We start from the raw sequence: 25,510 nt of genomic DNA, 5'->3' as shown, positions 1-25,510 counted from the left end.
AAAAACTATTTAAGTTTCAATAAAAAATAAGTTGTAAAATTCAGCAAACTATATTTTTAAAAGTTAGATGGTCCCCTCTGTAACAAACACGAGCGCCGCAAATTGCTTGTAAAAGAAAGTAAAAATTGGCAACGAAATGCGATCTATTTATCATTTGCAGTTAATTGGGCCCCGGATAAGCTGTCATGCGTGTTTTTGTTGCTGTTTCGCAACACGTCCGTCGTCCGCGTGTATTTTCCATCGTTTTTTTTTGCTGCCGCGATTGATTTCCTTCCTACCTGTCAAGCACACACTTCCACTGAAAGCTACGTCACGTAAAATTTAGTTAACCCCTAGTACAAAGGTCATTTCAGTAATAACAGTGCTTTGTTCCGCAACTAATTTGTAGAACCAATACGAAATCAAACTTTAAACTAATTTACCTAAATTAATTCATTTGTAAATTTTGACTACAAAACATAGATTTAGTGTTACTCAAAGCGATGATAATCAGAAATTTTAGTGTGGAATTCTGTTGACAGAGACTTACAAACTGCAGAATACGAAAACATCTAAAAAATTGTTACAACAAGGATCATTTTGTAAACTTTTACTAAGCATTGCCTGTATACCAAAGTAGCATAAATAATAACTTTATAAATAGGATTATGCTCATGACCGACGCTAGTCTTGTCATTAAAAGCCGTGTTATAGTTACTGTACTTTGACGATCGAAATAAATGAGCGAGTAATACCAAATGAAAATAGAAGTCTGTCTTGATTTGAAGCACAATAAACCAACCCAACAGGATGTGTCCTATTTATTTAGATAGGGATGGTGGTTAATAAAACAATGTCATGTCACGTAGGCTACTAGGAAAAATAGACGTAAACCAAAACTAGAAACGAAACATTTCATTAACTAAATAACACGTTTTTTGACAGTAAAATCTAGCAATAAAAATAATTAAAAGTTTAAGAAAAAAAATATTTGCGCGTATAGGAATCGGCAGGTTTTCTTTACAGCAATTACTTAAAGTTGTTGTTTTTTCCTAAGTGCTGTAAAACTAATGCAAACTGAATATGTAAAAATGAAGATATCTCGTCGTCCTAATGCACGTTAATGACGACAATGACTTCGAATGGTTGCAAAACAGTATAGATTTTCTTGTCTCAGTCAAAATCAGTCACTATAGGTTCTAGTTTATAAAAGAGAAATATATTTCGCCAATCACGGCATCATCAGTCTCTTTCGAATTAAATATATTTCTCTTTTATAAACTAGAACCTATAGTGACTGAATTTGACTGAGACAAGAAAGTCTATACTGTTTTACTGTAAAACTAGTGAGACAAGGCTAAATAAAATGTAGCCTACCTGCACAAGAGTTAGTTGCTGAACTATTTGTTGTAAATCTTTTAAAATCAATGCAATGTTGGTTTTTGGTATTATAATTTTGAAGGCAAACGTTTGGCAATTTTGTTCACGTCTATTTAATGCATTTTCTAATCCAAAGTTACATATTTATAACACAGCTAATGGCTAAATTGCCACTCACAAATAGGGGCTCAGACCGAGACGTAAAATCGAAAAAGGTAGAATACGATTTTTGATAGAAAGTGAACATCGGAGGATTTAACAACCGGAACGGCGCTCATTTTTTCTCGGTTTTTCTTTTAACGATTTTAATCGCTTTACTTAACGTCTACTCTTTAAACAAGCGGTTATACAAAAAATACCCAACGGCAGTTTAAAGAACTGCACCATGCATGCATAACACTGCGGTAAAAACTGGTTTTCAAACCTGCAATATAATGCTTTCAACGGAAAAGTTGAAAAGATGTTTTTGACATTGCCTCACGTATTATTACATTATCGCTGCAACAGCAGCATTATAAAAAGCGAAAATAACAAAAAATAATACTAAAAAAAGATTTAATTCTTTACAGCGCGTTCTGCTTTTAGGGGTGCACTGTATAGAGAACAGCAATGCCTATGTCAAAACTAAAAAAATTAGTTGCATTGTAAAAATCCTAAAGAGACAAAATGTGTACTTTATAGTAAAAGGTTCCACATAAAGGGTGCGTGGACAATTGCTAAACGTGCACAGCTGTTTGAATAGCTTTATTTACAAATTATTTCACTCCAATGTGGGAACAAATTAAACAGCGACATTTCTGGGATTCTAGAAATGTATTATTCTTCCATTATTAACATTTTTTACGTCAGAAAAAACGCATTTATCAATAAAACACACACAGGTTACATTATAGGCATGACTGTTAGAATTAAGTTGTTAATTATTTATGCGGATAAAAATACCGCCCAAGTGAGATAGTACTTTGCAAAGCAGAATTTATTTTGTAATTTTCCTTTATACAACGTGGACGGGCTTTTAATTAAAAGATGCGGGTAATGAATTACGGCGATATTATCACCGAGGGCTTGCCAATGAACGAATGTAGTCAGAGTGACAAATTCTAAAATAAAATTTCACCGATGAGAAATCAAACGTATTGTGGCAACCGAACGTCACTCGCCCCACCGACCGTGAGGTGACCCGGGAAAAATCAATTACGAAGTGATTTCTGTACCGGACGTGAGTCGTGCCATATTCCTCTCAATTCGTACCCTATGTCGCCAATTGTAAGCTTTGGTAGAATGTTGCCAGCAGCTGCAAAAAGTTAAAAATACATAAAATATTTTCAGTCGGTTAAAATTAGGTGTCAACCGCCAGTCAAAACCCGTCCGCGCAATGACCACCAAAGTGCTGGTGCAAATACCAACGAGAAAATTGACTAACAATACTTGGACTGAGAGCACTTATTGAGCTGAAGCAAGCTTGTCGACTGAGGGATTTACAGGCCAATGGGAAGTCTTACAGAAGGTCGATGGCGATTTTTAGCTCAGCCCGATTGGGTCGACAAGCTCGCAGTACATGCGCTTGGTTTCCTCTTGTAGAGTTAAATAAGCATCGACTGTTTCCTGGCCTCGCTTAAATAAGTAGCGCAGTAAAAATAGAACATTTGTTGACATACATTGCCTGCATAGCTAGAACTATATGCGCACCAGTTGTGAGTCGGTAAATCTTTTATATTACAACATCAATTCATAAAACAGCATTTTAACAGGCATGTAATAACTCTTTTTTGTTGGCCTAACTGTTTTACAAACTTTTTTCGATTAAATAAATCACAAATGTAAGAGAACAGTTACAGATAATTGGATCGGCATTTTGCATTCCTTTTAAGCAAGTTGATCAGTAGAAATATTAGGTACCACATATTAGGTAATAAATTGTTCGTTTCATTTATGCTTCATTGCTTTTATGACCTATTAAGTAATTACTTAAACTTCCTGACAAAAAACGCTTTGAACAGGAACACGACTTTATAAAGCTGTTTACATTTATTGCGATTACATGCACTGTGTAAGCAATTTAAAATAACATTACGACAAATTCTGAAACAAACATTCCCTTCAGTATCATTTATAAATTTCGCTAGACGCAACCAGTTCCACAATAATCACACACAATATTTAAAGACGACCCACAATTTTGCTATTTGAAAACTTGTAAGGTGACAAAGCAGCTAAACTAGAGGTAATGCCAAAGTTACATTTAAAAAATGTTCCTTAAAATCACGTTCGTCAACGATTAAGAATTTATATCTTAGATTGCCTTGGTTTAAAACATAAATAAATACAAAATTAATTAGGCGTCGTGTCCACAAATTATAAAAACGTTGATTTCATTGATGTATGCGTTGGAACGGGAACAAATTACCAAAACATGTATTATGAACGCGATAAATATTTTTTAAGTCTATCTTTTACAATTTATCAGGAAAACAGTTGCGGTGTGATGAGATGACGAAACAAGAGTTGCATAACACAAAACGCGTCATGCACAATCAAGAAATTTAACTTTTATGCGAAATGTCCAGATTTAAAACGGCAAATTCCAATAAAACAAATTAGGCGTGTTATGAAAACAAATACTTTTTGAGATAAACATTAAAGTTATCTCATTCCAAAAGAAGACGACCTTTGCTTCAGTTAAAATTCATTTTAGTAGTTTACTCTTCCCTCGCACTATTAAACCGATTTTTTAATTATATAATGGTAAAAGCAAAACAATAAACAGTATGTCAAGCATGCCGTTATTGCAGTGGTAATGTAGCGGAAAGACCTATTTATGGAACACAGAAACCCCTCCATCGATAACTATAAATTTCACAAAGAGATAGACACATCCAACATAAGTGTAAATGTTTAAAATGTATAGTTTGTGTGGTATTTTTATTTTTAGCCTTTAAGTTGATCATAAGCGTTGTTTACTAGTTTTTTGCTACAAATGCGTCTTGTGTAAATATGGAGACTGCTTAACTTCGTCCATTTTAGCAGCGCGGTACACATGGCCAACTTGGGGAAACGGCGGAAGGTTTGCGTCGCCAACAGAAACGGTGACGTCAATAGGTGCCACGGGGCAGGAGAGATGTTGGAGCACCACCTTGTGGCGCTTCTGCGTGGCCTTCGAGACACCACGAAACAGCGACAGTCCTTTGATCTTGCTCCAAATTTTCGGTTTCTCGATGAAGAAGACTTCGAAAGAGACCGAGACGATGAAGTGGCCGAGGGCCAGGAGGAGAATGTAGGTGATGAAGATGGCGTCGGGGATGACTCGGAACTGCATGAAATCGGCGAGCGGGAGAGGAGCGGCGAACATGAGGAAGGCTGTAAAGCCGACAAGAAGGAGAAGGCTAAAGACGAAGCCGTAGTTGCGGTAGAAGGCGGTGCGGAAGGGTTTTCCCCGCGAGAAGGCAACCGACACCGAAAGGTAGAGGAAACAGGAGAGAAAGAAGATGGCGCTGGTCTCGTACAAGATCACGTTGTCTTCGTTCTCCACCTATATATCGCAAGTGCGAAAATTGCTGTTAAACTTTTGTGCGTTCTCGAGTGTGACAATGCACACTAGAATTAATGCTTGTAAGCTGATAAGTATTGGGTAAACGACAGAATGTCACTAGCAAAGTCACCACAGACTGAAATATAAATTGACAAAAACAAAAATTAATTACAGCCAGGAAGAGCTTCTACTTTGCAAGCAAATATCATTTTAACCTAAAGCCTAATATTAAAATTTAACGATTAAGAATTAAATCTTCCACAAATCGTTATGAAAGGCAATAAAGGTGTCCATACATTTATAACACAGTCGTACAACATTTTATTGCGATACATTAACCCCGACCTTTCACTTCACAGAAATATTAACACCAAAGTTATAAAGATAAACTTTGGTGTTAATATTGCCCTGTTGGCAAGCGTGCAATAAGATTAATAGTTGAAAATTTTCTTTACCGACCTGTGATTGATCAGGAACCCGCGCCAAGGGTGGACAGGATGCGATGCTTGTACCATTGAACGTTGAATTATTAACTGAAAAAGTATGTTGAGTTAGTTAAAATACAACCAAATGCATTTTTGTCCATGCAACGGAGTGGAACAGGAAGTGAGACTGGGGCTTTACAAAGTAAGTATAAAACTTGACTCTGAGAAGTTAAGCACTAGCATTAGCGTCAATTGGTCAGCGCCAATTCCTTTTTAAATTACCACACTACACGAAAACTCTTTACCCTCTGCCGGTGGCAGTTCAGTATACCAACACTGCTCCTTTACAAGGAAGAAGACGGTGAGTTGGAAGGCAAGTTGTAGGAGCAGTTGGAAGACGAGAGAGCAGAGCATCTCGGGAGAAACCAAGCTAGCAAGAGGACGCTTAGGATGGAGTTGCCTGAGGCGTAAATAAACGGCATGTGACTAATACTTTGACCAAGTTAAAAATATAGAAGGGGTATGTTATCATACTGTTAAATTGATTTACGTAAAATTTTAAAGTACAGTTTTCTTCCTATTATTAGTTGTTGTTACTTTTAACTCCATTTGGACCAGTTACATTTGCTCCGGCTCTCCAACCATCATAAATAATTGAAAATTAAGGTATTATTGCAATGCAAACGTTGATATTTGACTAAAAATCACAATCAATCTCAGGTACTGTACAAAAAAAACTCAGTAAAACTAATTTTAGTAACACCTAACGTACCAAATGAAAGGGGAATTGCCAGTTGGGGATGTTTGTACCACAGATTAACAGGTCGGAAACCTCATCACTACCTGAACGGTTACGCACGACTACATAGGCAGCACTGCAACTATCACAGAAGAACATTTCACAAACTTATGGGCGTGGTTCCGGGACATAGTGATGGCGACAAGGTCGATGATGATAAGGTCCACGTAAAGAAACTCTAGGTCGCTGAAGCTGGACTCGTCGTTGTAAAGGATCGTGATCGAACAGAACTGGATGAGCGAGTAGAGCGCCATGAACTTGAACATGCCGAATGACGTCACTAGAGCGGCTCGGCCTTCGCGGATCAGGGTCGGAACACAATCGATTCCGTATTCGGTGTGGGAAGTGAAGGGTGCTGCCACTGACGCCTAAGGGGGTCGAATGCAAGTGTCTTTGTTGGCAGCACGAACTATTTTTAGAAATTGTGGAAATATGACGGTCATTCAGCGATGTCAAAAAAATAGTCAAGCGTTTATAAAACATTAAATACAAAACACTGCCCAAACGAACAAAAATGTGCTGACATATTACTGGGTACAATAAAGTTTGGTCAAGTAAGTGTACCTTTTTTGAAGAGTGCTCAGCTGTATACCAAAAGAATTGCTTGTTCTACTCTAGTTTACAAGTAAGAATACATATTAAAGCTTAAATTCCTCCATATAAAAATCAGGCATTTGTCAAAACATTGTCTTTTAAAACACAATTTTAATGGTATTTTTATCAAAACATTCTCAAACCATGCGACGCCTGCAGATACATTTTGATGATAAAAATTCATTTGGTTATGGAATTCATTTGGTTACAACAGCTAAGCTGTTTCGGAACATAACAATTTTTTATTTAACTATTAAAACTGATCGAGAACGCCGGCTAAACTGTTGTCATAAACAGCATGTCAATACATTTAGCATACTAAATTCCGCAAATACCTGGTTCTGCGTTTAAGAGGAAAAATGTTTAGTTTTATGAACACAATTAGTTTAAACTTTTAAACTTAATATTGTTGTATATAAGGGAATGCCTGTAGATTCGCCTTTTTCGGCAGTCTTTTTTTTACTCGCTGTTGTGTATCGGTTGCCGTGTCTGTCGAACAGCGTATCGTCACCATTAACACTTAACATATAGCATAGCTCTAACGGTTTAAGGACCCGTTCATAACATAATTTCTTTAACTCAAGAACATGGTACAAATTCATTAAATAAATGACCCCTGAAAACGCTTCCTATTTAGGGCATAGAACACGCATGACGACGACCAAAATAATTCTGTAACTCGAGTCGAAATGATACCAACAGTGCTTGATATTCAAGTAAAGTTCAGATCGTGATGTGACTTGGCTGCAACAAGGCCGTAAAAAATGTCACTATAACACAAATACTGATTTGAATAGTGTATTACTTGGTAATCATAAAAAAATCGTATCGAGAATAGTTCATTACAGCGAAACTTCATTAGGTACATGGAAAAAGAGGAAATGCCATCCGAAAATTAAAAGACGCGACTAAGTTAGTGTTAACAATGCGATACCAGTTTTTTTTTAAATGACAAAAAAAAGAAAAAAAGGGTTTAAGTTGAACACTGGGTAAATCATCGAAAAAAAAAAAAAACTCAGGCTATCGTTTGCGGGCTCTAACCTCATATTCAGACAATGATATCCCGGTATGGGCGCGCTTGAGGGCACCGCAGTCGTTGGCGCCGTCGCCGCACATGCACACGTGATAGCCCACCTCCTCCAGATCCTCCATCAGGTCTGTCTTCTGCTGAGGAGACATGCGAGCGAACACGGTTCCTGGACGTTAGGCAAATACGGTTGCGTGTCAGTGAGGACGGCGGAAGAGCGGCAATTCGTTTTTTCTCGTTTGCAAGAAACGATTCTTAGTTTATTTAGGCGTTCAAGTATTTTTATCTCGCAAATCGTGTGCTTGCCGTCACTTGTTGCAGCTAGTTGTGGTACCAGGTTTTTGCGCGGGTTATAAAACTTCAGACAACTTGCTGGTTATTGTTTGAATAAATGACACTTTTATTTCTAGTTAACTCGGTGTTCGAAGCGGTTACGTTTAACGTTAAAATTAAACCCGGTAGCAACCGGTAAATAATTATGATCACGACAAAAAATAATCTGTTTAACATTTTCTTATATACATTTTGACAAAAACAAAAGTTAAGAATCAAGAGATTCTTATAAAGCTACAGTGCACAACTTAGGAATACAATCATATTTTAAAAGAACAAAAACTACCCCTCAGAAAGTAAACGCAGGTGGCAACATGAGGTCTTTTTTTCTAGCTTCGCCAAATCGCTGTAAATTTTAACGATTTAGGATGGCGTTGCCAGTTATTTTAAATTCTTGAGATTAGATCAAACGTTAAAAATGCAATATTCGGAGCACTGTAAAAGTTATCGAAATTAATCTAAACGGTATGTAAACTGTTGCTACCAGGCATAGTAATAAAAATCAAAAACAGCTCATCTGGTAATTGCTATTGTTAACCAACGTTTCGGCAAGCTATTCAAATCGCCTTCTTCGGGTTGAATGAACTCGAACGCAGTGCAATATATGGAAAAACACAATGAAAGTAATGAATTTGATAGTTGCATAATTAATGAATTTGATAGTTGCATAATTCCATAGTTGCATAATTTCCTTTGTTACAATTACCAGAGCTGTTTTGATCATTATTACTAAATTACACAGGAAAGCAAGGCGTTTAATCACGGTTTCTTTACCTTTCGTTGCGAGCACCTCGACCCATTCTGGAAAGTGAGTTCTAACGATCGTCAGGTCAGGACCGGATATTGCAAGGTGCCAGTTTAACGAAGGCTGAAAACAAACACGTTGTATTGGTCGGATGGGATATACCAAAACGAGACGAATTTGTGCAAGCTGATAACAAAATAAAGGCGCTTTGTTGGCTCAAATAACAACCGCCTATTAAAAAACGGCCAATCTAACAATAACTACTTCAAACATTCGTGTCATGTATAGTTCTAATAGAGCGAACAGAAACAACATTCTAACATTTCGTATTTTGCATAATATACTAAACCTGGATCCAGACATGCATGTCATACAATGCGTTTAAAATTGGGTATACGTGATCGAGCAATACGTGTTTGTAATTACTGATTTAATTGCATTATTTTGTCACGAAGTAATAAAAAAAGATTATGTCTATCGGGGTTGTTTAAAATTTACATTTGAAAAACATATGTTGAACCACAACGGCTGTTAGACAAAATGCGATACACACAAAATATACGACAAACTCGTGAAGCGTATCCCGAGCAAAAAACATCTTTATCTAGGATAGAATTGCATATCGTTTCTTGACTTATTGAAATAACCTTTTTTTATTAAATGTTGAACAGCACGTGTTTCTAATACGACCTACTCTTAAATATTTATTTGGGATATTATAATAAGGAACTTGCTGTTACGTCAGAAACATTTTTTAAATGTGAGCATACAAACGACACAGAAACCAATCCTGTATTTTCTTCCATTAATAAAAACACACATTTATTCATTTTGTGCTAATTTCAAATAGTAACATTTTACAATCCATGATTTGGTAAAATCGATAAGAGTTACTTGTTATCGTGTCCATTATGCTGAAAATTGGAAAAAACAATCTTTTTACTTTTTTAGGTACATACCACCATTTTTAGTAAAAAAAGGTTTATAAACGCAACAAATAAATTATTTTATTGTTTTAGTTTATTCTACAATTTAAAACAGTGCTTGTTTTAATACAACCTACGAAAGTCCAATAAAAACTTCTCCCAAAAAAATACATGGGAAGATACAGATAAATATGGAGTTTATCAGTTTTCATAAAATATGAAGCCTGGACGAAGCTCTACTAGCAAGTTACCTTCATTGCTATGGATGTATGGCCGTGAGGTATAATCTCGTCACCAGAAATTGACGGCGAACTTCTACAAAACAAATAGGAAGTAAAAAAACACTATAAACAGTTTTCAAAGTATCGCGAACCTTCGAAAAGTCAGCAGAGATAAAATAACAGAAAAAGTTACCTTAAAATCTGACCTACAGGGAAAGTTCTTTGTCGTATTGGCATATGCAACGGAATAAATGTTTGGCGGACTTGGTAGAGTTTCAGACATTTTTATCAGCTTGGGAAAATCTAATCAAGCGTTACCGGATTTGTACGTATAAGTAATATAGCAAAAATATATAACAGCTTTGTCAAAGAAATCACTGATTCATCATTAATTATATTCATTTTGATTACAAGAATATTAATACCGAGAAATGTATTCTATAAATTTACAACCTTACAAGAAAGCGCTCGATCTACTTACGTGCTCGAATTACGGTTCGACGAATTTCTGGTGAAGCCTTCAGAAGATTCCCACCTCAGAGTGGCTGGGGTGGTGCCGTTAGGTGGCGTGGTGTGCGCGAGTAGAACGTCTTCACTTGGTCCAATCATGCCACACTCTCTAGCGACACTCAGCGACGTTAGAATATTGTCGCCGGTCACCATTAGGGTGCGGATGTTGGCGTCGTATAGCTTCGCGTGTGCCTCTGACAGAAATAGGATAAGTGCCATTCACTATAGATAGTGCTAGTTTTTGTTTTGATTGGACATTTCGGCAGGATTGGCAGTTTAGAAACCGATGAAAAATCAAGACCAATAGATAAAATAGCAATTACTGATAAGTGAAATAAAAGTTTGACTTCTCTTTTTTTAATATAGTTTAACAAATTTATTTACTGCACTGTCTTTCTGTCATTAAGCATAAACTAAAAAATGTAATGCTCTTTTAACTAAAAGCCTTCCAAAATGACACCCATTGAAAACATTTGGTCCTGTTTTATCTTGTCGTCGTGCAATTTACGCAACTTGGCCTTATGGCAACTGCACCCGAAGCTGTACAGAACCTCCCGTAAATAAAATCGATCTACACTTACTGTAGGATCCGGATTTAAGTTGGTTGCGTAGCGCCATAAGCCCGACAAACTGGAGATCACTCTCGACCACCGAGCGCTCGATCTTTTGCGCTTTCTTCCAAGTCGTGGTAAGTGCTTTGGTCGCCATGCCGATCATGCGATAGCCTTGCTTAGTGTAGGTCTGAACAGCGATCAGTACTACTTAATGATTAGGAAACAAAAAAATCTTCAGAGTGGTGGTATTAACCAGATAACAAGACTGTTTACCACGAAAAGGTCGATAGATTAACAAGGGATTAACTACACTCACCCTCAGCACTTGATTAAAATCGCCAGGCACCGAATGGCGCACACACAGCTTCGCCACGGTCTCGGGCGCTCCCTTCACGTACACGACCATGTCGCGCTGTGCGGAACTCATCGGCTTAACGATTACGCTGGCTCGCTGTAGCGAAGACGTAAAGGGGAACTGACGAAGAATCCCGATGTCACGTGACATCGAGGCCAGTTCGTCACTACCACTGACTGCGTCGTCCTGCTGAGCAAATTTAAATAAACTTTTGTTAGACTTCATTACCAGGGTAGGTGATATTTTTGTCCTGCTTCAGTAAGGACTTGTGGCGTATCTAGTGAGGCTGGTCCAAACCCTCCTTTTCGTAAGTGATATTATCGTTGTTGTTCGTTTTTTTAGGGTTTAACCCACTGCCCGAAGCGGCAATGTTATTAATGTAATTGGGTCACGCGTCACTAATGCAAAACCAAAATCAAACGCAAAACTCCGTTTTTCTTCTCTTGTTTGGTCGACCGTAAACGCAAGTCAGATATTTTTTAACTTTCGCCTTTCGTTATTCGTTCAGGTTCGTTGAATAGCAAGTAGACTGTGTATTTGACAATTGAAAACTTCAAGTCCAGCCTTCTTTCCCTTTTTCCTGCTAAAACGAGTTAGGCCCAGCTAATGTTTCTCGCTGTCTGCGCTAATGTCCTACGTTGGTATTAATGGAATATTAGTAACTGAAGCAGATATCTTAAAAGGTTTTCTAACTGTAACTGTTCAAAGTGGACTTTTTATGTAATGATAGTTACCGCAAAACTATTCTTTAAAAGCATATTCTAAGAACACGTGTTTAGTGTGTAATTGGCATAACTTATTTTCTCTCCACCACAGCTTGTGTTTTAGCTGACTTGGCACACTGTTCGGCGCAGATGTTGCGCTAATCGTGGCATGATAACACATGGGAAGAACGATCTTCGCTTAGTATTAGCACGACGTGTTTGTAATTTAGCGTAGTCCCGTACATTGAACTTGGGAGAAACTCGCCAGACAGATTAACATAAAATAACATTAAAAAAAAATAATTTATATACACAGCACGTGGCTTGTACAGTATACCACTGGATAGCACGTGGCTCTTTAACACGGGGGACTGATAAAGGTTGTACATAACTTCTCACTATTATACCGTGTACATTACTAGCAGTTACCACATTTTAAAAAAACAACTCGAAAGAAATGTCCAAAAATATTTTGTAGATTAATTATTTAGTGAAAACATTAACAGCATCTGAAGATACGAAGTTGCGCATTTTTACACAGCAACACCAACTTTAAAATAAACTTGCCTCGACAACGACGAGTGTTTGTTCCTTCTTCACTTTTGGCGTCACGTAAGTGGTTTGCAATTGGTCGTACTTGGCCGCGTCTTCAACCTAGTTTTATAAATCACGCGTAAGATCTTTACTGGATATAAACCATTAACGTTTGGAAATTTCAGCAATGCTCAAAACAAAAACACTAACACTTTTCCCCTCAAGCGGGTATGAGTTAAATTTTTTGTGTTATGTTAGCAAAAACGCGAGAAAAAATACCTTTGGTTCAATCAGATCCCAACCGGTTGCTTCGAACATTTTCAGTTCAAGTGGGTCTCCTGTCAGGACCCCATTGATAATGGTGAGTGTATGACAGGTTGCCATGCAGGCCAACATAGAGCTGTCCGGTTTAAGGAGCTGCTCCATTTTGTCCGGCTCCACTTCGGCCATAAAAGTGGGTGACACGCCCTTATCGACGTTGTCCAGGGGCGCGAGATTGACCGGAAGCAGAAGGTGTAAGTCAAGGCCGTCCTCGGTAAGCGTTCCGGTTTTGTCAAACGCCACCACGTCAACCTGAAGCAAATTAAAGGCAAGTTGACCGTCGGATGCGCTAATCGGGTTGAAACAAAATAAAGATGTCCGAAGTTTGTGACGCTTGCTAAGCATTGTCGGTATAGATTACAAAAAAAATATTACGGTTTGTAGAGATTTTAAAGATCGTCGCAAAAGCAAAATGCATGGATCGTTAATGCTTTCTTTCTATATTGTTAGAAATGCGGTATCTCTACGGAATACAGCTCGATTATGAACGCCTGAAAAAAGTATTAACATTAGATATAATTAAACTACATTATATATAAAGCCCATTTTTGCACGCCCTTCACTCGTTTGTTACCTACAATAAAGTTATTTATGGCACACTGCCAAATGCAATTGAGTTTGTAACTTACCTGACCACTTATGTTGATTCTTTGGGGGCTGATGCAATGGATACCCTGTTTCTTCAAGCGAAGTTGTGCGTAAATGATCCCTATGGTCATCGCCAAAGGCAAAGCGGGTGGAACAGAAATAGTGATTAGGTCCACTGAGTCGAAGAAGATGGTCCTTGGCGATGCATTATTGTTAACCTAAAACAAATTGAGTTTTTATAAAGATTCACCATTTGTTTGCTATTATATAACAGTATAAGCATGGGAGTTATCCACAGACTTTTATTAATTACATATACCGTTTTAAAAATAGTTGATGTTTGACCAAGTTGCCTGGGCCATAAAGTGCCTGAAAAAAATCGAAGTGCCATGCTAAAGGAAATAACTATTTTATTGGCACCTTAATTTGTAGGATAGCTTTGAGTTACTTTTGCAAAACAGAAAGATTGGGTAAATAATAGATTTCCAAATTGTTGAGTCACGCAACGAGATTTTGAGGCGAGTGGGCACAACGTGCAGTTGCACATTACTTTAACTGCGTGCTGATGCGGAAAACGAGAAACGTTCTGTTTTTCACTGTTAAATAAAAAAGGTCGCAAAAAGTACAGATACCACTTTTACAAGATTCGCTACCTCAATAATGACAGTGTAGATAAAGCCGCACATGGCGATGAAAAACAGAACTCCAATAAAACGATAGGCGTCACGAAGCAGCTGCATGTCCACCGGCTTTGGATAGAGAATGCTGTGCACCAGCTGTCCCTTGGCAGTGTGGTATCCTGTTCTCACCACTACGCCCTTGACGTCTTCTCCAGGGTAAAATCTACATGTTTGTATAACTTTGGCAGGGGCGATCATAAATTTGCCCAACCCGTGGGCTACAAACTCTTTCTGGATTGTGTTGCATAATTTAGTAGGCAATTTCAATTTTTTTAATATAAGCTATAACCTGTTCCAACCTACAAATTAGTTTATTTACTGTGGTTTTCCTTCATAACACACGCATTTTTAGTGTTAAAATGCACAAGCTTCTCGTGTTCTTTGTGTCAATTGCTGTGCCGGCACCTTACTGTGGACCCTAAAACAAATAGATATAAAACTTAAGTGCCGCTAGGAAAAAAAAGTTTTGCAATAGTGGATTAAAAGTTGTGGAAGCCCTCTCAATGTGTTACGTAATGTACTAGTGAATACTTTATGAGTTGCAACGAGCCATCCTTAATTAAACAAGCCAACATTTGAAAATGAAAATTCAAGTGAGTGATACAGTTACAAACCTAAAACCTCTGTGACATAAATCTGGTGACTGGAGAGAAGAGAGTGGGCATCAAAATCGTAACAAATCAATCGAATATGTGTCTCAACCCTAGTCATTTAGTGATCCTATACCTCGATTCGATTAGGACAGTACGAATAGTCAACCAAATACCATTACAGCTTGGGAAAGTATAGCAAACTAAACTCAACGCCAGTGTTTCTTTATTTTAATGATCGAACTTTACGCTACCTAGTCTGCAGCACTTCAGTGCCGCAAAAGAGAGTATGTCGCTTGTGCGCTTGGGCGGAGTAGATATGCCGCATCTCATTGTCGTTGCTAGGAAGTGGAGTCTTCGTAATGGGGACACTCTCTCCCGTCAGCATGCTCTCGTTAACAATACACGTTCCTGTGAGGGAAATTGTGATAAAACATAGGTGCCTTAAAACGTTTTTAGGCAAAGCGCAACAGTTCTCGTATATTTAAAGCAACGTACGTCACGACTACCTCGAGACACGAGTGTAGGTAATTTGCACTACGAATAAAGATTAGGTTTGATTGTAAAAAAAATGTTGTGTTTTGCAGATATAAAATAATACACAAGAAAATTTTCCTAGGAAAATCATTAAGTCATAATAATGTGTAGGAAATGAGCTTAAAGCAGCAAAGAAAGACCTTCCTGTAACAAAGAAAGACAATGGTCGGCAATTGCAGTTTTCACACCCAAAGCCAATTTTTGGCAAAGTATGTTTCATAACATGCCAAGATGACACTACACTCTCCGTCAATATGGTTTAGTTATTTGTTGGAAAAATTTAATAAAACATCTGTTAGTGTTGTGCACATAACTACATTTCATTTGTCCATAATCCATGAATTTAAATAAACACGCCGATAGTAATGCTGATTGAATAAACATGTAGTAGGTGGAAATTCGCAGGAAGCATGTTGGCATTCTTGGCAAGTAGTATTTCATTAGGGCGAGTATAGTTAAACATTTCGTACACACTATCGGTAAATAAAAAATATCTTTCAAAACTTACCAGACACCAGCGCAACGTCACACGCCAGCTGAGCACCGTGGGGAGGAATGACGATGACGTCACCGGGGACTAGGTCTTTCCCCCAAACATCATCAGGGCGGTTCCCATGAGGGTCCCGACGCAGCACAGTCATCTTGATCTCGTTATGGTACTTAACCATGTCATGAAGGCTGACGCGCTCACGACGAACCTGAATGAAAAAAAGGTATAACTTAAACGAAGAAATCATTAGAAAAAACCTCATAATAACGCGTTTAAATGCTTAGAAATGTCAAATATACCTTACAGGCCTAATCACAAGAACCACATTACTGCTACATATATATATAAAATAGAGGTAAAGTGGTGGAAGTCTGTCTTACTATGAAATAAACAACAACCAAGCGGTATTAAATACCAATCTGATGCATCTTTAGTTTGTTCGAATAAGCGGAAGTTTTAACAATTGGTGCGATTAAGCTACAGTGTAAAGCTAAATATCTCTCCTTGAAATAGTTGGTTGATGAAACGCAGGCAAAAAATATACTTTTAACGTTATGTTGGTGTTGCAAAAGCAACGTTATTTTGCCTGCATGTTTTTTTTTTGTATGCATCATAACTCGGGGTCTATGAAACAATAAGGCAGTGGCATTTATTGATTCACGGATTAGCGCCTTTTTCCAAGCACAAGCATCAGCAATTTCATCGCAGCCATAACCAGTTGGAGTTTTTCTGATAAAACGTCATGGTAGGCCGTTATTTACTGCTTTTCTGGCTTAATCACTACTGGGCTATTTTACTGAAGAAAAAATTAAAGTAGTTCTGGTATGCGATGATTGAACGTTAATTACTTCCATACCACAAACAACAATTAATACAGTTGATGACGAAAAACACATATTTCAGCTATTTTTGGATAATGAATCAGAACAAGAACAAATTTGGCTGCTGTAAATATTTTTTGCTACAGAAACAGCTGCTTTGGAAATAAGTTTAGGAATATGTAAAACTACTGTTTTGGAAAAGGTGGACAAATTTTATGCTAAACAAAGAAAACGCAAGTTGTAGTTTTCAATAACCACAGTTTATTTCTAAATGCTTTTAAATCGTCAAAAACATGAAAATTACCTGTATAAGCGAAGCGATTGCCGAAATGATAGAGATAACGAAGATAGAAGTGGCATAGACGTAATACTCGTCAAAACACCAAAAAATCACGGCAAATAGTTGAAAAATGTAAAACGGGTTTAGTATTTCCGAAACCATCAGGTAAAAATAAGATGGAATCTATGGGAAGTCAAAATATTAAATCTGTTGAAATAATGTATTTTAATAATCAGAAAAATAAAAATATTAATAAACGCTGTTTGAACAACTTGTAAATGCTCGACCATAACTAGCTACTTAAGCTAAGCTATCTTGTCGACTGACCTCATACCAATATTCATGTTCATATAAAAAAACTTGGCCCCTAGCATGTTGGTTATAACGACACACTTTTATGTTCAACTGTAAATAAAGTTTATACGATGCTTCAATTAATGTTTAATTTTAGCTACTTTTACGCACATCTGCTGGTGGAAACGTTTACATTTAAGAAGAGTAAATTTTTAACATAAACACGATTAATTAAAATTCTATGTGATAATCTGCGCTTTAGACAAACTGCATCAGTTTATCTTTAAGTGTTAATCAAATAAAATGCAGTATTAACTTAACTTTGAAGGTAACAAAAATCAGTCAAAGGTTTTACCTTAACAGTGATGACATTTTCTCCAAATAAACTTTTTCTGTTTTCTTTCTCGATATCAGACAAGCCACAGGTTGCATTTTGGTGAATTTGAGCCAAAGTAGCTCGGCAATCCAAGCTTTTTAAAGGCCTAAAAGCCTAGCAAAAATGAATCTATATTAATGCTGAATCAATAATTATTTAAGTACACTCAAGTAATAAGCTTAAAAAGTTACAGATTTGCTTGTATTAAATTAAAAAATGCATTTATAATCAGCACCAGTCTCACACTTACATGATCGAAACGTGCCCAAACGAACAAGGTATCATGATGTTTAAAAAACTTAACATTTTCCTCCTTAGTACCATGTGATCCACTGAAAATAATATGAAAAGCTATCAGATATATAAGTAAAACATACAAGGTTGCCATGAAGTTGAACTATCATATTATTTTTCTGGTTTTAATTTTACCTGCGTAAGTTTGAAACTTCATATTCGGGATAAGCCTGTGACATAAGGTTTGCCATTTCTTGATTCATTAGGTCAATGTAGGAAACAAATACCTGCAACAATAATAACTTTAACACTTTTTCATTGCTCAATGTGTAAGTCTTATTGCATTTTAGACCATTTTCGTTAACAATCTTTTGGATGATGTCAAATTTAAACTCCAACAAAATGGTTTACTGAAATGAGTCTTACTTTAATAGTGGAATAATAATGACATGCGTTTTGTGTATAGATGCAAAGTATTACAAATTGACTGGGCCGTTAGAGTTTTGGGTAATTGAAATTGTAACTAGAAATCTCACTTCCAAGAAGAATGTTTGGGATTTGTGCATGTCATGTACATAACATTTCAGATGAAAACACAAAGGTAAAACTAATTTTAGGAAAAAAACTCATATTCATAGCAAAATTGTCTTTTAGGTTAGGTGAAATACTCAAACAGCAAAGATATCCAGCAGCCAGTACTATATTTTATTTAGGTTACTATATTTTTCATTCACGCAAAAAAACAATCTTGCATTTAAGGCCATAAAAATATTGGACAATGTTATACAAACAAAAAATAATAATTATTGCTGCACAAAACAACTTCAGTGGGGTTAAAATTGGTCCAACTTTGACTGTCAAGCGCATTTTTGAGTCTAATGTATAGCTGCCCCTTAAAATAGGTTGTATTAGCATATGCTACAGATTTGGTTGCAATTGCGTACTCTTTTTCACTGAACCACATTTTTTTTGGAATTTTGGATAGGCCCTGGATTGCAGTATATACCCTTGGGAATTCCATGCCTTATTGCCATGTTAAAATTATGTTTAAGTCATTGTCATGACATAATTTGTTCTTGTCAAAAACATAACATCCAATCTGGGGGTGATAGAAACCCACCTATAATTAGAACTTTTTAAAGAAAAGTGTTTAAAAATAATCAAGCTACAAAAGTTATCGGGCCATCTGTAAAATGCATGAAATATTTAAATATTGTAAAATTAGTCAAATTTCAGTGACAGCAAAGTCATAGAAACTTAATTGTGCTTTCTAAATAGAATGTTAGGGTGGTAATGGTTTTAAAGGTAGCTGTAAATTAACCTATTTGCCATACCTCATTGGTGTCAACTAAAGTCAGACTGACAGCTGTTACATTTGCAAAATTTGTCTTGGTGTGAGTGCATTTCAGTTTCCAGTCTGGGCGCCAGTAGAAAACCAGCATAAGGAATCCCACACTAAAAAACTGCAATAGAAAATAAGCACATCATACAAAATATGTTTAGGATGAATACGTTCAGTTAACAATACTATAATGTAGTTTAAAATATTGGGCGGCAACATTAAATAATTGTTCTAAATAAACTTTGGATTGAAATATACAAAAAAGTAAAATTTCTTCTGAATTACCTAAAAAGAAATTACTGAAATGTGACATCTTCCTTTTAACCTGTTTAACTGAAAAAACAAGAACTTGACAACGTTCTATTCCATTGAAAGCTGTGTGCCGCTGAAGTCCAATTTTAAGAAAAAACATCACACAAAATGCAAATAGTTTTTTAGGTTAAAAGGGGGTGACACATTGAGCACAAATAAAAATGTGCATTCCTCGATATAAATTGGCATTTGTGAAGCTGTGAGACTTTGGCCGAACAGCTGCAAGGTTGCACAGAAACAAATACTCAAAGCAAAAAAACTTAAAATGCGTTTAACTTATTTTTAAATGTGTTAATTGCGATACAAAGGATGTAGAAACCTTACCTAGTACAATTAGAAGGAATTTATTTTATTGTGCAATGATTGTGTCTCTGTATTAAGCAGAACTGTTCAGCCCATAGCCACCATGCATACTATGGCATGTTGCACTTGACTGTGTGACTCTAACCTCAGCAAACAAATTATTTTCAATTTGATAATAAATATCGTTATTTTTAAGCAACATTTATTAAAAATTTCTCCCAAACTGATTTTGAGGTGCATGTTTCCACATAAGTTCACCTGAAAACAGCTTATCTATCTACTGTAACACTGTTAGAGTAAGGAAAGCAGACTTGTGCATTTTGCACCCCCAGGCCGCAGGTGTACTTTAGCATCCCCCTTATATATGTGTTTATGTCACAAAAAATGTTGCGCCTACAGCGCACAGTTTTGGTAATTAATTAACTTATTAATAGCCTTGTTTATCACCTAAATATATCAAGGTTGATACATTCCTTATCATTTAAATTTAGGGGAGTGGCCAAAAAAACGAAAAATTTAGGTGCAAAATGCCTGTCACCAGAAGGCTGTCAAGATTCTGCCAATCTGGTTTCAAAAAAGGAATGCATTCGATTGAAGCCTCAATAATCAATTTACAAATATTAGGCCAAGTTAAAAAAAATTAAAGACTGACACAGTGCAATGAGGATATTCTACTTACAGTTCCAATGACAACCAATAAAGTCTTCCACCAACTTCTCCTGTAACCAATACAAAGCAATTCCTCTGGAGTATTCTTGTAGATGGTACAGTGGAACATTGCATTATTTTCTGAAACAGCTAAGACAGAAAAGGTTTTGTTGTTTATAAATAAACATATTTGTGAGGACGCCAACACAGAAATGTAAGCACATGAGGTTGCAACATGGTTTTATCTGCAAAACCTATTTCTGCTTGCATTTCAAATAGGGTTAAGTAAACTACCTTGTTGAACTTTGGTCACATAAAAGCAATTCTGTGTCTAATGAGTAAGTGTTGTAACTGTCCTATCTGCTTAATTCTATCCAAAATATTTATTAACTGTTTCAACAGGTATTATAAAAGTTAATAGCATCAAATATTTTAGTCGTTTTTTTTAATTTCAGTATAAAAAATGTAATGTACATATCAACTAATCTTTCCAAGTAAAACTTCTAAACAAAGTTTTTCACTTGAATATAGTGCAAAAACACACATTTAGTTTAAGTGATTTATGACACATACAGGTATGTCATAGTTTTACTACTTTTTGCTATTACTTTTTGTTTACATTTCAAAGGAAAATATACACAGCAACGCACATTTCTGTACACACAGGATTTTCATAGGATTACAAAATACACAACCAGCACTTTCCAACCCCTTTCTTAAATCTCTGTTTGCAGAACACATATTATAAAAATGCCTACACTGTTCTTTGTCAACAAAAAAATGATGTATGTTGTTAAGTTACCTTTTTTTAGTGATATCCTATGCAAACTTCAAACATTTCAGTCGCGTTAGTACAAGAGAGTACTTATGCAAAGCAAAAGAAAAGGGTTAACTTAGCGCGCTTGAGCAATGGAGTAAAACACATTTTCCCTTTTTTACTGATGGATCACTAGAGAATTTAAGTACAGGTACAACAAAGTGAAATAAAACTAAACATACTGAGAGATAATTGCAAACCAAAGCCATATTTTCAGTTTGGTACTTAATTTTTTTACAATATATCAAGATATAAAACAGAATATGTATAAGCTTTACACCCTTCTTTAGTTTATCTGTTCACAAACTGTTTAATAATGGTGCGACTTTAATAATAGAGAAGGCAGAAGCAGATATTTGCCAAAACCTGACATCCTTTTAAAAACAAGAATAATTTATATGCTTTTATTGCGGCATGTCAAAAATGGCTATATTGTGAAATATGTACATGCCCCTATATTTAGATTTGTCTGGGAAAAAGAATATATTGCAGACAGAAAGACTTGAGAATCAAGGCTTTATTGAAGATGAGAAAGTAACATAGTTGTGTATCATTTACATCATTGGTTCTTAACTGCTAGTTGGCAGACCAGTGGGTGTCCCATATCAAATTTTGCTTGTTCGTCACAAAATTTGCATTATTTACACATTTGGCATTCTATGTTTTTACCAACTATAACTGCAAAGATCCAAAATAATTTGCAGTTTATCAAGCCCCATTTGCCCTTTTTGCAAGGGATTTTGGCTGCAAACCAGGAAAAGTAAACAGTAATATGGTGTGTCACATCGGCACAAGGGTCATGCTAAATATTTATTGGCTTAAAATTCTGAATTGCATCCTTATAATATCTTAAGCCTAGATTACCGGCAATCCTGTACTATATTACAATACCCTATTGGTATTTAATGACCCTAGCCAAAGTTGTCTAAGAACTGTTCCTTCAAAATTTTTGATAGAACCGATAGATAAATTGTGACTATATTTAATGACATTGCCTCTAGATTGGTTGCAGGAAGGCCAAAATGAGTGCTGTAATTCACTTTTAAGCTTTCTAGGCTGTCACAAAGAGCAGGGTGATTTTATACTTTCAAAACAATTTTTTTTGCTGAATAATATGCAGACAAAATTTTAACATAAAGCAGACAAAAAGATAAATTTCTGAACAATGTGAAACTATCAATACCTGGTAAGGAAGGTGCCAGCAATGGGGTTTCACTTCCATTGGGAAATCTGTCATTGTCTATTTGACTGACTGGGTCCATGCTTGATGTTGGTGAAGGTCCCGCTAGCTGTATGCTGAATTTTTACTTCGGAGATGTGTTACAGGCATTTGCATGTGAAACTGAATCCTGATGCAATTGGGTAGTACAGAAAAAGTACCAATTTTGTTTTAAATAGTTATCACTATGAAAACACAATCAGTTATTTAAATGCAGATATTGACCAATGTTTCTGATTGGGTGGTATACTATATGGCAGGGATGGCGAACCACTGACCCGCCATGGATTTTTTATGACCCACTTGTCTCTCTAAAAATACAGAAACGTTACCAATCATTTTCAGGAAAAGAGAAAATATAAAAAACAATTCTTCATGAATAGCACTATACTATTTAAATCAGGGCTGTCAAATCTGTGGGTTGCGGCAAGTGTTTTAGGATCACAAGTATAGGCCTACATAAACTGCACTTCAACAAATGCTTGCAGAATAGCAGCCAACTAAAAGCATTAAAAAAGGGTGGCGGGAAACTAAGAGCTCGCAGACAGAAAATTGTGAATACCCTGGTTAAACCATGCTGAAAAGCTTTCTGCTGAACTCCTACAATCCCATAAAAAATGCTGCAGCATTTATAAACTACTAGACGAAATACCCGGCGTTGCCCAGGTTACAAAGAGTATGGTAACACTAATTTATGCAATGATGAATGGTCGGAACGCTTACAGTATCATTATTAAATATAATAACACTTGACCCACCTTCACCCAAACGCTAACCCCCACCCTAACCCAAATATTGTGCGTTGGTTTAATACTTGTTTTAACGGGGTAACACTTACATTAGAGAGCGTTTCGACCATTCATCATTCCGTAAATTAGTATTACCCAAAAGAATATTTACCGGTTATTCGTAAGATCTTCGTAAATGACATAAATAATGCAAACATATTTTTTTAAATGTCATAACAAATTTGCTTATGCCTAAACGTTTGAACTAAGTGTCACTACATAGAAATTTCAAATCATGTGATGTGAAGTCGGTTAACTATGGCGCACAACACTTGGATAAGTATGCAATACAACTTTTAAGTAACGAAAACCCATGACGTTTGTCAATTGAGAATAACTCGCAAACGTAACTTTAGGTTGCAGCAGCAATTGCTTAGACTTGTTTGATAGCGTAATGTTTAAGACCTTTGGTTCACAAAATCAGTTCTCTACCACTGAGCTAAAGCGGGGCAACGTTAAATTCCTCGTATTTCATATTAGATTCATCACCGACTGTGCGAACATTTTGCCACACACTTACATCTTACATCTCACAAACTTTCTCTTTTATTATGTAGATTTAGCTTCTTAATATTTGTTGGAACCCAAATTTGAAAATCGCCACAAAACTTTGAATTACCAACCCAAACAATAACAATTGAAATGACGCAACAACAAAGTTTCGTATAAAATTACCATATAATCAAATAATATGACCCACTTAAGCATTTTGTAAGAATTAAAGTCATGTTTGTGACCCGCGGGATGAGAAAGGTTCGCCATCCCTGCTATATGGCTACAGTGACTTATATATGTATATGTACCAGTCTGAATTCTGGGACTGATACAAACATACTATATAAGTTTAAAACAATTTCTTTGCACACTAAAAGTTGTAAATTTTGTATTGCCCAGTTGTACGAATTAGAAATCAAGTGAGCATTAAAGTATGACTGCACACCTGAAAGCTCGGCGCTACGCATACAAGGTCTCATGGCGAAAAGGCGCTAAGCAGGTGTGTTATTTCGCCCCCTTTGGCCGGACTGCATTCTACAATTGTTGTCTGCCAAAAATTTTAGCTAAAAATTTGGTTTGCAATAATCTTACACCAAAACCTATGATATACACAGGAGATACAATATTTTATTGTAAAACAATGTAATTTTACTCCCAATAAATCACTGGAAAAGTTTTAGGCAAGCATAAATGCCAAAGATCTTTGGCTGAATTACATTGGAATGCAATATCCTTAGGTGTTTTACATTTAAAACAAATTTTTGTTTAATGGAATTTTCCTGAATTTGTTTACACAAATGTACAAGTTAAAATAGCACATCTGGATTCTTAAAATTCAAACATTGTGGTGTTTGTGGACAATACATATTGAATATATATTGTAAAGAGTCTATTTAACAGCAAAGTAGTTAAAAACGACACATAATTCACCTTAATAAACCAAGGTTGCCATTGAGTTACAGTTCACACTCGCCAGTCACGCAAGTGTTTACCCATAAGCAATTACCAGGACAAAATAAAAGTCTCCAAAAATGTTGGCATGCGTATGCGAATATCCGTTCTGCCTAGAATTGTTTTTTATCAATACTATTTCACCTTTATTTCTTTTGTTGCACTTTTATAGTTCCCATATCACTTTTATAGTTCCCCTGTTGCAGTTTTATAGTTTCCTAATTTGGGCTTATGGTTTTACTCAGCGTTCTACTTAGGCATGTTGCACTCTCATTATCAAGCGGACCAGTGAAAAATCTCAATACTGTGCACTAATGAAAAACATTTAAATAATGCAAAACTTAGGGATTCAATATAATAATACCACCACCACCCAAAGGCTAATCAAACAGCATAACCCAAATCAATTTATATTTATTAGTTACTAATGGAAGCATGCTGGAGCGATCTGGGCCAATAGCGACTTTCTTTGTATCTTGGCACTAAATAATGCAGAATAACACCTATAATAGACAAAAAGAGGTCGACCTAGTATCAATTGGTGCATCCAAAACAGTGTTTCTTAAGCTTTTGGATTTCGCGACCCCCTTTTCAACCTATGCAAAATCCTATTTTTGAGAAAAAACAGTTTTAAAGGAAAATTAAATTTTGTGTAAATGTTGTTAAATAGAGGATAACATAACATGGGTTGTATATAACCGTTCCTATTTATACTAGACAAATCTATTATTAGACTGGAGCTATGCCATTGATTTGAATTCAACTTTGTGACGTCATAAAGACGACTAGCTGGTTCACTAAAAAAAAAA

General features: G+C 36.2%; 1 protein-coding gene across 5 annotated transcripts; it reads right to left on the bottom strand.

Annotated features, from left to right (window-relative positions):
• Positions 1-3,382: 3,382 nt before the first annotated feature.
• LOC146160496 (polyamine-transporting ATPase 13A3-like) lies at positions 3,383-22,648 on the bottom strand. Of its 5 annotated transcripts, none has more exons than XM_083385931.1 (23): positions 22,432-22,648; positions 20,463-20,581; positions 19,161-19,289; positions 18,022-18,113; positions 17,843-17,924; positions 17,572-17,706; positions 16,947-17,105; positions 15,840-16,029; positions 15,049-15,205; positions 14,178-14,367; positions 13,566-13,742; positions 12,895-13,188; positions 12,649-12,735; positions 11,339-11,566; positions 11,050-11,209; positions 10,440-10,662; positions 9,989-10,052; positions 8,841-8,934; positions 7,748-7,902; positions 6,221-6,480; positions 5,619-5,773; positions 5,348-5,421; positions 3,383-4,888 (listed from the first exon to the last, which is right to left on the bottom strand). In XM_083385931.1, the coding sequence occupies exons 1-23, from the start codon at positions 22,508-22,510 to the stop codon at positions 4,331-4,333; spliced, it is 3,861 nt and encodes a 1,286-aa protein (XP_083242057.1). In that variant the 5' UTR covers positions 22,511-22,648; the 3' UTR covers positions 3,383-4,330. The 5 variants fall into 5 exon arrangements, 4 of the variants coding, with proteins under 4 accessions (XP_083242057.1, XP_083242058.1, XP_083242059.1 ...); XM_083385932.1 differs by having other exon boundaries at positions 11,339-11,563; XM_083385933.1 differs by lacking the exons at positions 20,463-20,581; positions 22,432-22,648 and adding an exon at positions 19,454-19,483.
• Between the last annotated feature and the right edge of the window lie 2,862 nt (positions 22,649-25,510).

The sequence above is a fragment of the Ascidiella aspersa genome, chromosome 3 (genome assembly GCF_963924565.1).
Source record: "Ascidiella aspersa chromosome 3, kaAscAspe10.2, whole genome shotgun sequence".
Taxonomy (NCBI): domain Eukaryota; kingdom Metazoa; phylum Chordata; class Ascidiacea; order Phlebobranchia; family Ascidiidae; genus Ascidiella; species Ascidiella aspersa.
The sequence above is the reverse complement of the archived record's forward strand: the minus strand, read 5'-3'. Positions and strand labels throughout refer to the sequence as shown.